A 17,818-nucleotide genomic window follows, 5' to 3' on the forward strand; every position below is an offset into this window, starting at 1 on the left:
TCACCTCAATTTTTATAGGCTGTGTACATTCAATTATCACACATTTGCAGGAACGAATGGACGATATAAGTGACGTGTACATGATTACACTGCGCTGTGTCATTGGCTGATAAAAATATGCAGTGTTGATAAAAACATTGCAGGGCTTACATACATACATATATATATATATGTCCACCCAGTGCCTAAAAAGATAGGATAACTTTCATTAATGTACTGTCCGCGAAATAAAAGTTATCTCGACAGGAACAAAGCGAGCGATGTTTTTTTCTATCGGAGAAAAACCTAGTTCCACGTGTGCTACTAAAAGTTCATCGAGAAATCATTGTAAGTTTGATATTTGTACGTATAGTTAATCAATAAACTTATTGCCGAAAATACGATACGATAAATAATACGAAATCTTTAAAATAAGACAGAATCTTTATTAATTACATTAATGGAAACTATTATTTTGTTACGAAAATTACTAACTTATGAAATCTCTGAAAAATCTTATAAATGTTTATAGCTGTTGTTGGTACATATCATTTTGGAATTTTTCGGACTAAAATAAGTAACAGCGATCGATTTTTTTAAAAACAAAAAGTGGTTTAAAAGTAGAGTTAAAACAAATTTTTAAATGTAGATAAAAAAAAATAAAAATTGTTATTGACGATATCCCCAAAGAAATTAGTTAAATATACAGAATCCTACAAAAAGTTGATGAAAACGCCAAATTGACATTTGCAAATCAGAATTTACACAGCGTCATGTATAAATATACAATACACGTTCTCTCCATCTCCACTTTCTAATATTCTAATACTCGAAACAACCGAACTCTATAATCACTCTCTGATATTTAGTCTGATGTCTAAATTGTCTAAAATCCAAAAGTCGTAAGCAAAATATAAGAACCTAGTCAAAATGATTCACTTGTATAAATTTGATAAGTTGATTTAACAATTTACCATATAAATTTCCTTTATTCCGTTGTTGAATCGAGGGGCGTCAATTTGCGATTTGCGAATCGCTTGGGATTGTGCACGAGTTGCACGACTGCCAATTTTATGATGAGAGTATAGTTACGTATATACAGATATAGGATACATGCATATTTCATACTCATAAAACTCATTGTCTCTGAAAGTGTTGCAGTTATGCGTTGTGCATGAGATCGTGCACGATATTATTATACTAGAGTATTTGGTTATAATTGTTACATTAGTATATTTTGTATGGCCCGAAGCTCTTGGGGGCTCATTACTAAACAATAACTGTACAATATATATTTCTTGTTGGTTTACCTATGAATAATCAAGAGAAAATCTAAATTGTCAAAGATATTAAGGAATAATCAGCTGCAGCTCATGCAAAGTATAATTAAAAGTTATACTTGAAAGGTAAAATACAAATTAATTCTGAATATTTTTTTTTTGTGGTTGCCGAACAATTTTATCTATAAAGAAATATAGAAGCAACTGATATTTGTTGTGAAATTTAAAAGGTTAAGTTTACGTGAATATTTACACACTCGGCCTGTATTTTTGTTTGTCATAATGATAAATTGAATCTTTACGTACCTAATTAGACATAAGTAACTTTAAATGATAAAAGGTTTTACGACTTGTCAAGTAATGGCTTTTTAATCTCTAAGATAGTTGTTTGTTCATCGTAGATAAAACATCGACAGACATGAGTAGAGTAAGGCGATTCATGAGTGCAGCTTTTGCTAACTCTAACGTGAGATTCAGCGATGCATCTCAAGATCAAGAACACCTCATCACAGACACCCAAAGCTTGCAGTCGTATGAAGTACCAGAAATGAAAATGTCTTTCAGACATGTACTGCCATATCTGTCACCTGCCTATTTAATACTGAGGTACATTGTACTTATCACGACTTTCTCGCTGATAACTTATGTACTATGGCAATGCATGGGATACTTGGAAGAGGGTAAAATACAGCAGCAACACATCGAAAATGAGTTGAATGTCTTTCACCAAGCTGCAGAAATGAAGTTGAAACAGCTCAACATTATTCAAGAGTCCATGAAGGACAAACTTGAGAATATAAATATTATGACGGAGCAGGGCTCCAAGAGAATCAAAGATATGTTTACCTTTTCTAAAAGCGATTTGTTAAGAGAATATGAGGAGGGTACAGGCGATCAGTGTCACCTTATACCACTCAGCTTAAGGTTTGACTGTCATCCTGAAAATGGAGCATCAGAGTCAAGCTGTACCCAAAGAGGATGTTGTTGGAACGCTTTGCACGAGTTACACTATGAAAAACAAGTTCCTTTGGATGTGCCTTACTGTTATTATCCGAAAAATTGGAGTTTGTACAAATACACTAACTTTAGCAAAAGTGGAAACGATTTTACAGGATTTTTACAACTAAAGAATAATTCATATTATAAGGAAGATTTACCTCTTATTCAGTTTGAAAGTACTGAAATTGATGACACCACCTTACGTGTAAAGATATTTGATCCTACCAAGAAACGATATGAGCCACCGTTTCCTGTGAGGGCAGATAAGCCGAGTGTTAAAAAGAGTTACCATCCCATGTACGAATTAAAAATGGATGAAAATATTCCTGGCTTCAGAGTGGTTCGTAAGGGTAATCAGAGAAGCGTGTAAGTTTTTTAAAACATTTTAACCATCATGAATACTTCAAACAACAGATGTTCATTAAATTTCTATGCTTTTAGATTTAATTCGATTGGATTTGGAGGATTTATATTTGCGAACCAATTCCTGCAAATCAGTTCTGTCCTGCCATCCCACAATATTTACGGCCTCGGTGAGCACAGGGCTAACTTAAAATTGAATACCAACTGGCAAAAATTCACTATGTTGAATGCTGATCAACCACCTGTTGAAAATGTAAGTTAAATATAAATTTTTTTATTTACGTATTTTAAACGATGGTATTTTTCTTTTTTTCTTTTATAAAGTCAAATCTGTATGGCTCTCATCCATTCTATATGGTAATAGAATCGTCAGGAAAGGCACACGGAGTTTTATTTTTGAACAGTAACCCAATGGGTATGTACTTGGTTAGTGAACAAAATTTTCCCGATGTAGGTACGCGATGACATTGAAATTTTTATTTCAGACATTATTTTGCAACCAACGCCTGCAATAACGTATCGAAGCATCGGCGGAATTTTCGATATGTACTTCTTTATGGGTCCAACGCCCGCAGATGTGCTAAAACAGTACGCTGAAATAGTTGGGAAGCCATTTTTCCCACCTTACTGGTCACTAGGCTTTCATTTGTGTAAATATGGATATGAAACCTTGGAACAGACCAAAGCTGCCTGGCAAAGAACGCGAGACGCTCTCATTCCATTTGTAAGTGTTAAATTTCAATTTCATGAACGAGTTTTCAAGTACAACATTCATTTTTCATCACAGGATACTCAATGGAACGATTTGGATTACATGGACAAAAACAATGACTTTACATATGATAAAACAAAATTCAAGGACCTGCCCAAATTCGTCAAAGAACTTCACGATGTAAATACATGGTTATTTACACAAGATGTTTAATAAAATAAAAAATAAAAAATCTTTTTTACCGACAGGCTGGAATGCATTATATTCCTCTGATCGACGCTGGAGTTTCAGCGGGTGAACGAAGCGGAAAATACGCACCTTTCGACGAAGGAGTCCGTCGTAACGTTTTCGTCAAAGATGCCAACAGCGAGAAGCCATTCATTGGCAAAGTCTGGAATTTAGTTTCGACCGCTTGGCCGGACTTTACAAATCCAAACACGACGCCCTATTACACGGAAATGATGGGTAATATGCACAACGAGTTTGAATATGACGGTGCTTGGATCGTAAGTTTGTATACAATTTTATAACGTCACTTGATTCTTGTTAGTCTGTTGTTGATTTAAAATTTTGTTAAGGATATGAACGAGCCGTCGAATTTCTTCAATGGACATAAAAATGGCTGCCAGGCTAATCCACTCGACAATCCGCCTTACCTTCCCCAGGTGAACGGAGACTTATTGGCCACTAAAACTCTTTGCATGAACTCCAAACAATACCTCGGAAACCATTACGATCTTCACAATGTTTATGGCACGAGTCAAGCCGTTGTTGTCAACCAGTAAGTATTTTGAGTAACAAATTGTATCCGCGTTTTATGGCTTAACGCTTCCGAAATAACGAATTCCGCTGTTATTTTAGCGCTTTGAAAAAAATCCGTAACAAGCGTCCATTCATCATATCCCGATCCACGTGGGAAGGCCATGGCCATTACGCAGGTCACTGGACTGGCGATGTATACTCTCGATGGTGGATATTTTTTTAAATAATAATTTCAACTGATTATTCATTAAAGCAATAATAACCATACAACTAATTTACGTTTACTTCAGGCACGATTTGAGAATGAGCGTCCCGGAAGTATTAGCCTTCAGTTTGTTTCAAATTCCAATGGTTGGAGCGGACATATGCGGCTTCAATGGCAATACAACCGAGGCTCTTTGCAATCGCTGGATGCAATTAGGAGCTTTTTATCCGTTCTCGCGAAATCACAATTCCGACGATACCATTGTAAGGCATGTCATTTTTTAATTTTTATTTCGATTACTTTAACTTTCGCATTGATTGTCAAGGACCAAGATCCAGTTTCTATGGGCCAGTTGGTCGTCACGTCTTCCAGAAAAGCATTGAGAACAAGATATTACTTATTGCCATACTTGTACACCCTGTTCTACCGTGCGCATATGTACGCGGAAACTGTGGCTCGCCCTCTCTTTATTGAGTTAGTACATTTATCTACTTCATACATTGCTTGCTGATGTGTTTAATACTTTTTTTTTTTTGTATTTATTTATTTAGATTTTATGATGATCCAAAGACGTACGACGTTGATTCGCAATTTTTGTGGGGTAGCTGTCTTATGATTGTACCAGTGTTGGAAGAGGTAAGTTAAAACGTATATTTAAACGAAAAAACTGATATGTTGCTTTGGACGTAAATTTCAATTGAACTTGCAAAAATGTATCCTAGAATAAGACTGATGTTGACGCGTACATGCCGAGAGGTGTCTGGTACAGTTTGTACTCGGGCGATTCTTCATTTTCCATCGGCAAAAATTACACATTCGACGCGCCATTAGATACTATTCCATTGTTCGTTCGTGGTGGATGTATTTTACCTGTTCAAGAGCCAAGTCTTACAACTACTTTGAGTCGCCAAAAACCATTCAGTTTGTTAGTAGCTTTAGATGAACGAGAAAATGCCAAAGGTGAATTGTATTGGGATGACGGAGATAGTTTGGGTAAGGTTAAATTATTTTATGTTTCTTCCCCATGTTTAAATATACCAACAAAACAAAATTCAACGTTTCCATATTTTAAGACTCCATCGAGACCAAGCAGTATAATTTGTTCGAGTTTGAAGTGACAGATAGTGTTCTGACGAGTCTTGTAGTTGATGGTGCTTATAAAAATAGTACCATGAAATTAGGAAAAATAACCGTGATGGGTATTTCCAATATTGTGAGAGAAGTATACCTGAATGGCAAAGAAGTGGAGTTTAACTATGACAATGATTTACTTGTAAGTTACAAATATAATAAGCAAAGCAGTTTTTTTTTTCTTATATCCCCAAAGTATTTTTCAACTATTTGTGCCTTTTGCAGCTTCTTGAAGTAAGGAGTTTGTCGGTCGATTTTACGGAAAAACTCGTCCTAAAATGGAGCGATAGGGTAACCCACGAACCCACAACCGGATCACCAAAAATCTTAGTATTGCCAAAACAAGAAGCACTACAGCAGCATCCTGATGAAGTGAGCACCGTTACTGTTCCACATTTAAACAAATCAGCAACAAATTTCCCTCTAGTTCAAATCCTTACACTTACCGTGATTAATTTTCTAATCGCGAAGTACTTTGTGGCATTGTAATTTATTTGACTGCATATGTACGTTTTTCTGGACCATTCGTTTTTAGTTTGATATGTACTTGTTAATATAATTTTGGAACACGACATTTTACGTTACATATGATGAGAATTGGAACAAAATATTTATAGTGTAAGAAAAATGATTGAAGAGAATGTATTTTTATAGACATTTACACTTACAAGTGTGTCATGTGCTAAATAGTCAATTAAAGATGTGATATTTTGTAACGTTATAGTATACAAGGAGGCAAAAATCTCATAGTTTTTACACAGTTACACTGTATATGTATTAAACTTGAGTAAATTGTCATCCATGTAATGAAGAAATTGTTGGTTACTACAGATTATAACATCTTATGGTAAATTTTTTACTATACTTCTTTATACCTAAGATTTTGAAACATTTTTATTACTTTGATAAATAGCTTAATGTACATTTTATTTAAAAGCAGTAGTACTGCTTACCGTGAAAATACTTTAGATTCTAATGGCTTTCAGAAAATTTGTTACTTCCAAATACAAGTAATGAAAAGTGAAATAAATATGTTTCTAAAAAAAAAAATGTCTTATTTCCTTTATGCTTCTTTATTTTTCTAGTGTGTATATGCGGGTTGTATCTCTGAAAGCTCATACATTTCATATTCCATCCATAACGAAACGTTCTATTGTTTTTTCGTAAAACTTTTTTTTTTTTTTTTTTTTTTTTTTTTAGTGTAAAACACAGTATTGCAAAACTTTTTATTTAAGGACTTAAAACGTTGTTAACGATGTAAAGTTAAATAATTAATTTTTAAATTAACTCGCATTTCAGTATCCTAAAGTTATTAATTCCAGGAGCCTGTACTTGAAATTTAGAAAAAGTAAAAAAAAAATAAAAACGAAAGAGTCGTAAAGTGGAGTGTGTGAGCGATAACGTCAGATAAAATAACGGGCACGAGGTTAAAATATCTTGAGTTGAATGTCCCTCACAAAAGTACTACAATAATTATTTAAAGTATTGAACATTTTGGAATAAAAAAAAAGTATCCCTATGAGTTTTTTTTATTTTATTTTATTTTTTATTTTTCTAAACCTTCAGGTCAGTTATTGTTTCTCAATGTAAGAAAATTAACTCTGAATATGTTTTTTTAAATTTTCTTATGGACACCCACAGATTGTAGTATAACGAAAATGTATTCAAAAAGTATAATTGAAAAGGGGTTTTTTTTTTTTTTAATGGAAATCTGAAAAATCTGATTATTTTCGTCCCTAATTTTGCACGAAAAATGAAAATTCGAAGAAAAGTGCGCTTTTTTTCATGTTATGCTTGATAAACGTGGTATTCCGGCAAACTTTTACTTTCTTTTTTAAATTATCTAATACATTTTCTACTAAGTGTACTACACGAGGTAACATAAATATCGATAAAGCACATGTTGATTTATTAATTCCTATAAAGATACAAATAATTCGGAAACCGGATTAAATAATGAATGTTTGATTTTTAATACAAAATAATAATAATAATAACAATAATAATAATAATAATAATAATGGTAATAATAATAATATTAATAATGGCACTGTGGCGGTGTATTAAAGTTTCCTTCCATTATTAATCGAAAGCTAAAAAAAAGTGGTCCAGATAAAGAAAATAAGGATAGTTTCATAGCAAACGAAAGTCACTACTTACGAGAAAATTGAAATAGTTCTATTCCTATTAGGTGTATTAATTCGATGTAGTCTGTTAGGTAGATTGTCAAAAAATATTTATTACGTGTTTTTTTATTTGCATCTTTAGAAAACAACAAAAATTGCAGATACAAATAATTTGACTGCGAATTTGCAATTTTTACTAATTGCTTGAATAATCATGATCGAGAAGTAACTCTGTTTTATTGAATTATTACTAAAGGCTTCAGATAAAAAAAAAAAATTAACAAACCACACATTTACTGCTTACTGCGATTTTCAATTCTTAAATTCAGTTTTAATATTGCACAGCGCTATTTATCGAACAAAAAACATCTTTAAGGAAACAAATCATAGGTTTTTCTATTATACTAAAAAGCTGGATCCTTCTATGAAAATTTATGATTTAATTAGTATTAGAAATACTTATTAAATAAAAAAATATTTAGTTAGTCAAGATTGGAAAAATTAAAACTTGTTATCGAAAAATTTTATAATACAAAATTAGTATTTTACTTGCTGTCCAATATTATTTAATTATATTTTTTGATACATGAAATGTTTAATTATTCCAAAAACTCGATAAAAATTAAATTAACACGTGCCACCAAATGCAGTTAAAAAACTTGGTTTTGCTTACATAAAAAGCCTAAAAATTTCACTAGAAATTATACATTATACTCAATGTGATTTAATAATTTTTAAGTAAATTAAAATTTTAGAACAGCTAAAAAAATTATTTTGTTGATTGTAATAATATTCACAGTAGGTAAAAATTTACGTTGTATAAAAATGGTTTACGATTGTTTTCGAGCTCAATTTTTACAAACTTTCTTGGACCATTGTTTCCACAAATCCAGCAATTTAACATATCTGGACTATTTCCTGATGTCCACCTGTATAATGTAAAATTTTTTGGTTACTTAATTTATTCGAATGAAACAACCTTCACAGTAAATGATATTACAAGAAAAATTTCTAAGCACCTAACTACAATGATTTAAAGTAATATAAAATATTAAACAACGAAAAAATTTTCATGAAAGAAAAAAAAATTGATAAATCTTACGTTTTTATATAACTTATGAATAATGGAAACGAGCTGTACCTAATAATTTTTTTAAGCCATATGCATGAACCACAGCCAAAATTCTCGATTATCTCATATCTGTATAAATCCTATCCGTTGGTTTAACAGCACCAAAAGTTTGAAAAATCGTGTCTGCATTTCAGCTACGTGCAAAATTATTTTCTCTATCAACAAATGTAAGATTAAAAGATTAAATTCCCGCTAAAAATATAATTACATCATTCACCGACTTTTTGTTAAAAAATGAAAAAAAAAAAAAATCTTTTGCTCGAAATTGAATAATAACCCCACGACGAAATTTGTATATTAACATATTCTTGTACGAAAATCTTAAACAAAACGTCTCGTTCCGCGCACAAAAATGTATACGTAATACCTGAAAAATGAGAAGCAAACGATACGACTCGTCGTCTCATTATTTTCGCAAATAAATTCCGAGATTAAATCACTAATACGAGAGAAACTAATAAGCTTTCGAGTAAGACACGCGAGATAAGCTAAATAAAGAAGAAGGGCGAGGATAAGTAGGAGGAGGAGGAGGAGGATACGCATCTGTGGGCGCGAGAGCTTATGACCCTTGGGAAAAATCTATGATACCTCGGGGCAGGCCGTACAGGACAGAAGTGGTGTATGCTATATGTACACGGTCTCCTAAAAAGGCCCGGCTGGTATGAATGGCATACACGCACACGCGTCTGTACACCACGGCTGAATAAAACATAAAGGCACACGTTGTCCTAAATATCATGTATATACGTGTGCGCACGAAAGCTCAAGCGCTGGAAGAATTTAGGGCTGTACACTTGTTCCACTCGGCGACTTTAGATTGATATGCCTTTTGTCCCTCCCCCTACTTGTTAACGCCAAGACTTTTATAAACGCGTCGACTATTTGTCATCGCGCCTTCTTCGTCTTGGCTTTGATTTCCATTTGGATTTATTTACTGGGTTTCTTGGGACATTGTTGGTTAATCAAGTGTGGCTGCGTCACGAATTTTTTGGGAATCGAGAAGACCGGGAGCTTCGCTAACTTCAATCGGAAACACTATTGATCGGCACGTTGAATTGATGATTAAAATCATGCAAAGACAAATGTTTTTGGAACAAAGTCAAAGATTTAAAAAAAAGAAAAAAAAAAAAAAATACAAAACCTGGTAAATTTTACATTACATTAAACAAAAAAAAACATGTTTTTCAAATTGCAGTGTATTTACGAATCACCCATAATTTTATCTCTCGGATATTTTGGATGCAGGAAATTTCCTAAGTTTGGAAATACGAGAAAAAATGGTTTTTTTCATTTTGAAGAACATTTATGCCGTTTAACAGGACCTTTAAGCTGATTATGTAGGTCTCAAATTTTGCAAGGAACTTTTTTACGCAATCACCATCTGTATGAAAAATTAGAAGATATTTGTTGATCTATGTAAAGGTTATTACTAAATGAAATCATTTTGTGTTTTTTAAAGCTAAAATTAAGTCGCAAACTACGAACAAAAAAAAAAAAAAAAAAAAAAATCTGATTTTAGTGTTCGAGTGAAGATTTTAATTGGAGAAAACGTAGGTAGTATAATAAGGCATGAAATAAATAAAACCTCATACGTTTAGACGCATATAGACAATATATATATGTATATATTTTTGTTGTTTCGTACCACATTTTGTTTAGTACAGAAAAATTTTGAATTTCGCACAATATGCTTCACAATGTATATTTTTAGTATCGAATATTACATATTCGACCATAGGGCATATCGAAATGGACTTACATCTAGTTATTATCAACCACATCTCCATGTTTTTGTTTTAAATTGCACTGGCCAACAATTGTTTGAGTTTATTTATCGTTAAGTACAAAATGTAATTTTCGTATTAAAAGGTGCTTTTCTTTTGATAAAAAACAAGCCATGTCCTTAAGAATATATTTTGGTAATTAATTTTTTTTTTGTTTCTATATTAAAACGCATATTTTATAATTATGCTCGTTCTGTAAATAAATAAAAAATTCGATTTTATTGTCTTTCCTCGCTTTTAAAATATTTACTTGTTGAGTTGTTTGTGCTGGCACAGTTTATATTTAAGGTTTTAATTGTCTTTTTTGTCTACTCTTTTAATCCAGTTAATTTTAGATATGATTCTCGAGTTTAAAATAAAATAGTATCACGTACTTACAAATCAATAAGCTGATATCTTAAATACTACTTTGTAATTCTGATATTTGAATTAGATATTCAGAACCAATTTGAACGGATTTATCCTAAATTACTTTTGATTGAGTCACATCACGTTGTAAATTTTCTCGCGAATGATATTTCATACAAATAAATTTTCATGGCACTTATGAAAATAATGTCATTTTCTATTTTTGATTTTTGTTTTTTTTTTGTTTTTTCGATCGAAATTATTCTAAATTACGTATTACATTTTGATTTTATCATTTACGATGACATAAATGTTTTAATTTTTTTATTTTCTTTTTCTTAAGTAAATAACGAATAAATCATAAGTAACTGGAATTCAAAATCTTTCTAAATTACAAGAATCACAAACAATATTACACTTTGTCAAAATCGCATTTAAAGTATCTAATTCGTTTATGTGTATTTGTATACTCAACGAAAACGTACTAATACATTCTTTGGTCATAAATGTATAAATAATTATACAGACGTTTCAGTTATATGACAAATCATTACCAATGAACTTGGTGACATTTTATTCGTTTATATCTATAAATCATTTCTCGCTGAAACAAAAAGTTTCTTTACGTGCATGTACATGCTAATAACCGTATACAATCAGATACGTAATTTGACAACTTAATACATAAATAGCGTCTTAAAATTCTTCAATTGGTTTTGGCACTCGTAAATAATAACTCACTTATAAATACAGTAAAGTACTGGAACAGTACACATTTATCTCAAAATTTTGACGCATAGCCTCGATCTCATGTTCGATGCTCTGCCGACCTCGATTTTCGAAATAAGACCTGTATATTTTTCCATTTTTTTTTTTTGTTTTATAATTTTTTCTTTTTTATTTATTATTATTTGGTGCAGTGCCGAGTACACATTGTGGTAATATTATTCAAAAAGTGTAACATTATCATAATTTTTTTTAATTCATATCGAAAAATATCTTAAATAAAATTTTTGCGTGTTGGGAAAAAAAAAAAAAAAAAAATTTTTATAAATTAAAACACAAAGTGGTTGCATCGTGATGAAATGTGGGTTATCATTGCGACATTTTACTTTGCACCTTGACGGACGCAAGGCTCAATGTCGGCAGAAATTAACATGAGTTAGTGCTGCACTTATAATCTTTACTTGAAATAAGTACCTACAGGTATACGTGCACATATATTTATATATAAGTATACGAAAAGTTTTTAAATTTAATTAAAGTACTGTTACACAATCAATCAAGTGTAAAAACGAAACGATGACAAATAAAAATACAATGTTTTTTAAGTTTCTCTGTTGCATTTAAGTACTTGATCTTGCGGGCGCAGATACAGATATGGTTTTCTCACAAAGTCCCATTGACCTGTTACTCAATGTATAACATAAATTGATATAGACATACATCGAAACATCTCCGTGGGACAGTGCAGTTTATCATGTGCATGATGGGATTCATGTATACAATATGTACTCTATAAAATCTTTATTGTCGGCTCACATAAACTTACTCTACTTATATATTCGTCAGTGTTATTTATTTATTGTTTTTTTTTTCTAATTTTCAGCGCATTGGTCTTTATTTATTTATTTTTTTTCTTTCAATATTGGGCATAAGAAAGTACCATGACTCGCAAGACGACGAATAAAAATAATTGTTTTGGTTTCGAAAAATCAGAAAAATTGATCAACATTTGTCAAAACCATGCATACAATTTACAAAATCTTCACTGGCCTGACTGCGTTCCAATGAACATTTTCCACACGTGCATACATCCTGCTCGCAATCGTTATATTAATGAAAAAAAAAAAAAAAAAAAAAAAAAAGAAAAAAAAAAAAATCCAAGTAACGCTATCGCGACATCCACCCTGACTTTGTGAACACAGCGGAAAAAACCTTACTCACAACAAAAATGACCTTTTACACTTTGGGGGCATCGAAATCACTATTCAAAATTCCTTTTAAATTCCAATAATCTTTCGATACTAAGGTACTATACTTAGAGACGCTTCGCGTTTTGGCAGATAGCTCGTTTCAACGTATATATAAACAGCGTCGTTTTATCGCATTCGCGTGTAAATATATACTATATATATATAAATACAGGTATATAGACGATGAAAGGCGGTGCGATTTAGGTACATCTATTCGTGTGCTCTAATATCAATTATACTTTTTATTGTTTACATGTTAATGCATGTATGTATGTATGTATATATATTATCTCGTGTGCGTGGCTGTGCTTCTTTTAAAATAAACACGTATACATATATATGCATGTGTAATTTCTATAATAATATTATTCACTGACTGCCTTAGAGGTTGATCACAAAAAATGAGATATTACACAGCGTGTGGCTCCAACAACACACCATTAATCGTCCTAAACTTACGTGTACACGAAAAACTTTGGTTGTACGATACGCGTGCATATTTTTAGCCCCACGATACATGTGGCGGAAGACTCGTTGACTTGCAACGAGAGATTGTTTTTGTTTGTCATATAGAAAATTATTCTTGGAAGCCATATTCGTAACCGTCCAGCTATTGCAAAATGAACCGCGTAATCAATTGCACTTAAATGTATACGATTAATCAATACACACGATGTAATCCCTTTTAATCCACGGTTGTACGCGCGATACGTAACGCGCCGGCCCCATCCCCGGCGATACAATAACTTTCCCCGAGCAAACACACCCCACGAGATAACTCACGCGTCGCTTGCTCCTCTCTCGCTTATACCAAACAATAATGCTCGTTCTTCTTCTTCTTCTTTGGCAAAGTTCGGCCAAGCGTTCCCCGGCGTTAATCCAAGTCCATCAAAAGTTCATCTCCACCTCCGCCCAATAATGTACACGGAAACCCTTTTTGATGGGCCAAAGTCCTGGGCGGGACTCTGTTGTATACGTAAACCGAAACGTTTACTATGTACAATATCAAGGGAGAAAGAAAGAAAAAAAAAAAAAAAAATAAAAAAAAATAAATAAATAAAAAATAATTGGCCCACGCGTCCTTAGGTCGCGGTGAGCGCCTCAAGCACCTCCTCGGGCGTCCTCTTCATCTTGCGAAAGTTCTCCCAGTGCTCCCTCGGCACGGTCCACTCGAGGAAGACCCCAAGGTTGGTCTGCAGGGCCTCGAACTCCGGCACGAGGACGCTCGGCTTGACGGCCCCCTTGCCCGCCGAGAGCAACGAGTCGACCAGCACCTCGTCTATCAGCCGCTTGCCAAAGCCCAACTCGTCGAGCCGCTCCTGCCTCGAGATCCTCTTGAGCAGCACCGCCAGCAGCAACCGTATCTTCTCGATCGACATGCTCCTGTAGCGCTTTATTGCGCTCGCCGACGCGGAATCGGCCACCACCAACGGGTCGTTGAACACCGACGCGCTACCGTTGCTACTGTCCGAGGAGGAGGAGGAGGAGGAGGAGGTGGAGGTGGTGGGCGACTCCTTGCCCCGGTGGCAGTCCTTCTCGTGGCTCTCGAGGTCGCTCTTGATCCTGAAGAAGCTGTCGCAGCCACGGCAACTGTACGGCTCGGTGCGGCCGTGTATGCACTTCATGTGCTTCTTCCAGTGGGGCAGTTGGGTGAAGCCCGAGTTGCACTCGGCGCACTTGAAGGGCCGTTCCCCGGTGTGGCGCCTCGTGTGTAGTTTCAGGGCCGTCGAGTGGGCAAAGGCCTGCCAACAGACGAGACAGCGGAAGGGCCGTTGGCCAGAGTGGGTCCTCTGGTGGACGGTCAGTTGGCTCTTTTGGGCGAAGCGTTGGCCGCAGGTGGCGCAACCGTGGGGCCGGTCACGGGCGTGGGTGCGCATGTGCTGGGGCAAATGGCCCTTGAACGTTTTGTTGCAAATGACGCACAAAAAGGACTTAACGTCCTTGTGTAGGCACTCGAGGTGCTTTTTGAGGGCGTCCCGGCGAACAAAGCCCCGACCGCATATGTCGCACTTGTGGTCCTTTTGGTTGTTGTGGCGCTTGAGGTGGAGGGCGAGATTGGCGGCGCAGGTGAACGTGCCCGAGCACAATTGACAACTGTACGGTTTGACTTGGCTGTGGGTGCGCCGGTGCTGGACCAATTGGCCGCCCCGGGCGAAGCTCTTGTCGCACTCGGCGCAACGGTACGGCTTGAAACCCGTGTGGGTGCGCACGTGGAGCTTGAGCCGCTCCTTCAGGGGAAACTCCTTGCCGCACTCGTCGCACTTGAACAACGGCCCGGCCGAGTGGACGACCTTCAGGTGGTTGCGCAAACCCCCGCTTCCCTTGAAACGCGCGCTACACAACTCGCAACCGTACCTCCTCGGCCCATCACCAGCCTCCGACCTGTCCTTCTCCACCGCATCGTTGTTGTTCTTGTTGTTGTTGTTGTTGTTGTTGGTTTCCCGCTCCGCGAGGATGTTTGCCTCGATTATGTCGTTTATCTTGCTCCGCAGCTCCGAGCCGTTCTCCTCCTTGGGCTCCGCCACCTCCATCACTTTCTTCTTCTTCTTCTTCGGTGGCCTGCCCCTGGGCCGGCGGACCTTGGCTTCCTCCCTGGGGGGCGAGTCGGGCTTCCGGTGGTGCTTGTACACGTACACCTCCTCGTTACCCCCGTTCAAGTACTCAAAGTCCCCGTTCACCCCGTTGTAATAGTCCTCCTCCTCCTCCTCTTCCTCCGTCTCCTTGAACTCGTCGCTCCTCTTGCCAGCGCGGCCAAACTCGTCGTCAACGTCCCAGGCCTGTCGTTTACCCGGTTGGTACCCGCGGGCGAAGCTCCTCAGGGCTTTGAGGCCGTCGGTGTCCTTGTCGTCGAGAGGCGGCCCGTTGATCCTCGAGTGCTCGACCGGTTTCAACTCGGTCAGTTGGACGAGCTCCTCCTGGGGCTGCTCGCTCGCCGGCTCCGCGGCCAATTGCTGGGAATTCGTCATTGGTGCTCTTGGACTCGTCTTTTTTTTTGGAGGGGGGGAGGAGGGAATGGGAATCTCATCACCTCGAGCCGTGACAACGCGCCTCGCTCATCGTGGCTTTCGATAACGTGCCAAGAAAACAAAGAGAGACTTTTTTTTTTTTTTTTTTTTTTTTTCTTTTTTTATCGGGTCACGTTACTCACGGTGCGCGCGCGCGCGCTCGGGTTATCATTGCCTCTCGGCTGTGTACACCTGATGCGTGCGCTCTCTCTTATCGCTCTCTTTGGCAATGCTTGCGCTTTATTTTTTTTTTCTTCCGTTACGACACTTGTGCGGCCAGTGCAAGGAACAACAGTCGTTTCGGCCGAAAAGCTCCTCGAGCTTGCGCTGCCACGTTTCGAAAGCAGGCGCGAAAGAGCCGCGAAACCGCACTGTGGCTGCTCAAACGGAAAAAGAAGAAGAAGAAAGAAAGAAAAACGAGGGCAAAGTTTTGCAAGCGGAGCTAACCAGCTGCGCCAAAAGGCGACGGAAGACTGCAGCGGTGCACACGCGCGTGTGTGCAGCCGAGGGAAAGACGAAGAAGAGAAGTAGCGGAGGAGGAGGATCGAGGCGAGGCGGGCGTCGCAGTCACCAAGCCCCTCCCGGAGGAACGCACCTCCCTGCCCCCGCGAGTTGTTTCTATTTATACGCGGACCCAAGGCGGTCGCGCTCTCGCGCGTGGGCCAAAAACTAAATTAAAAAAAAAAAAAAAAAAATTTGAAAAACAAACAATTGGAAACGGAAAAACAGATGGGAAAACACACAAGTGCGAGGAGACGTATGAAAAACGGGTTGCACCAGGAGAGACGGAGGCACGGATTTACGTATGTGTGTGTATAGACGGAGTACCGGCCTTCCTGACCGGCGCTCCAAGACTGCCGACTCGAAAAAGCTTTACACCAGTGCCCACCGCGGGGCTGAATCTCTCTCCTCTCTCGCTCTCAATCTATATCTAGAGACCCCCCTCACTCCACCCCAGGGGGGGAGGGGGGTCTTTCTGCTCCTCGTGTAGGTGTACGTTACGGTGACGTCGCGGCCCGGCGCAAGCGCGCGCGATCGCCCGTCAGTTCGATAACGCCGGGCTCACTTTATACACATGTATATGTATACCTATACAGCTCTCTCTCTCTCTCTCTCTCTGTGTTCTATACTTACGCTCTCTGCTCTGTTTTTCCCCTTTCGCGGACGGTCGGCTCTGCTGCTCCGTGTTTGCAGCACATAGGTATAGAGAGAGAGAGAGCGACGCAGCAACGACAGCCGAGACGAGGCTCCCCCCCCCCCCTTCCAACCCCCTGTATACGTATATATACACGTCCAACCATCATCATCTCCTCCTTTCCTATATATACATAGCATTGCCTTGGGCGAAAATTTCAGATGGAGTAGCGTACCCCAGTTATACGTGTACACAGGGTGGCTGCGTGACGCTGACAGCGCTGGTGGTGGTGGTGGTGGTGGTGGTGTAAACGCTGCGTGAGCGCGGGCCACTTTTCCTCGCCTGTACCACCAACCCCCTTGTTGCGTATCGCGCTTGCTGTCCGTCTATACATATATACACACATACACACGCACGACCTGAGAGTGGGTTTCGGCTTCCTTAGGCCACCCTTACTCGGTTGGATCGTCGGGCCAGCTGCTGGACCTTTCGGCTGCAGACGTCGTCGTTCCGTGCCCCCTCCCCCCCGCTCTCTCTCTCTCTCTCTCTTTGGGGGTGACACGATTTTGCGAGTCTTACTGCCTCGATGGTTGGCCCCTTTTCCCTTTCGGGGCCGATAATCTCGTCGTTCGATGAAAAAACAAAAAAAGTCCCGCGATCGGAAAAATTAAGGGACGATGATTCGTGCGTACTTGTGTACATAATATACTTTCGGTGATTTGCGCGTGGATAAGAGCCCGGTGTAATAGACGCTCGTGGGCGCGTTGCTGCACCAACACCAGATATATATATACCATACCGGGGGGGGGTCCCCTCCTTCCTTTCGCCGTACAGCAGCCAACCAGACCGTCCCCAGCCCCGTGCCCCTTTTTCAGAGAGAT

The 17,818-nt window shown here is 37.8% G+C and overlaps 2 protein-coding genes across 5 annotated transcripts; one reads left to right on the forward strand and one right to left on the reverse strand.

Annotated features, from left to right (window-relative positions):
• The first annotated feature begins 33 nt into the window (after positions 1-33).
• LOC106638522 (lysosomal alpha-glucosidase) lies at positions 34-6,427 on the forward strand. Of its 4 annotated transcripts, none has more exons than XM_014351739.2 (15): positions 34-327; positions 1,661-2,624; positions 2,700-2,874; positions 2,946-3,036; positions 3,107-3,345; positions 3,409-3,513; positions 3,582-3,839; positions 3,912-4,114; positions 4,195-4,302; positions 4,386-4,563; positions 4,626-4,774; positions 4,852-4,936; positions 5,023-5,293; positions 5,374-5,573; positions 5,657-6,427. In XM_014351739.2, the coding sequence occupies exons 1-15, from the start codon at positions 261-263 to the stop codon at positions 5,918-5,920; spliced, it is 3,357 nt and encodes a 1,118-aa protein (XP_014207225.2). In that variant the 5' UTR covers positions 34-260; the 3' UTR covers positions 5,921-6,427. The 4 variants fall into 4 exon arrangements, with proteins under 4 accessions (XP_014207225.2, XP_089446664.1, XP_089446663.1 ...); XM_089590538.1 differs by lacking the exon at positions 34-327 and adding an exon at positions 1,139-1,385 and having other exon boundaries at positions 1,640-2,624; XM_089590537.1 differs by lacking the exon at positions 34-327 and adding an exon at positions 1,139-1,385 and having other exon boundaries at positions 1,644-2,624.
• A 7,452-nt stretch (positions 6,428-13,879) lies between these two features.
• Positions 13,880-15,888, reverse strand: LOC106638499 (uncharacterized). Its single transcript, XM_014351707.2, has one exon. It carries the CDS (start codon positions 15,761-15,763, stop codon positions 13,880-13,882), a length of 1,884 nt encoding a protein of 627 aa, XP_014207193.2. The 5' UTR covers positions 15,764-15,888.
• Between the last annotated feature and the right edge of the window lie 1,930 nt (positions 15,889-17,818).

This window comes from Copidosoma floridanum, unplaced genomic scaffold (genome assembly GCF_036245765.1).
Source record: "Copidosoma floridanum isolate Cflo_tuat_1 unplaced genomic scaffold, Cflo_Japanese_pri ptg000012l, whole genome shotgun sequence".
NCBI classification, from domain to species: domain Eukaryota; kingdom Metazoa; phylum Arthropoda; class Insecta; order Hymenoptera; family Encyrtidae; genus Copidosoma; species Copidosoma floridanum.

Excerpts from the sequence above, each read along its gene's own strand:
- LOC106638499 (XM_014351707.2), bottom strand. The coding sequence starts at position 15,763 with ATGACGAATTCCCAGCAATTGGCCGCGGAGCCGGCGAGCGAGCAGCCC.
- LOC106638522 (XM_014351739.2), top strand. The coding sequence starts at position 261 with ATGTTTTTTTCTATCGGAGAAAAACCTAGTTCCACGTGTGCTACTAAA. Across the intron at positions 328-1,660 it reads AAGTTCATCGAGAAATCATT|ATAAAACATCGACAGACATG; the intron begins GTAAGTTTGATA and ends TGTTCATCGTAG. Across the intron at positions 3,346-3,408 it reads GAGACGCTCTCATTCCATTT|GATACTCAATGGAACGATTT; the intron begins GTAAGTGTTAAA and ends TTTTCATCACAG.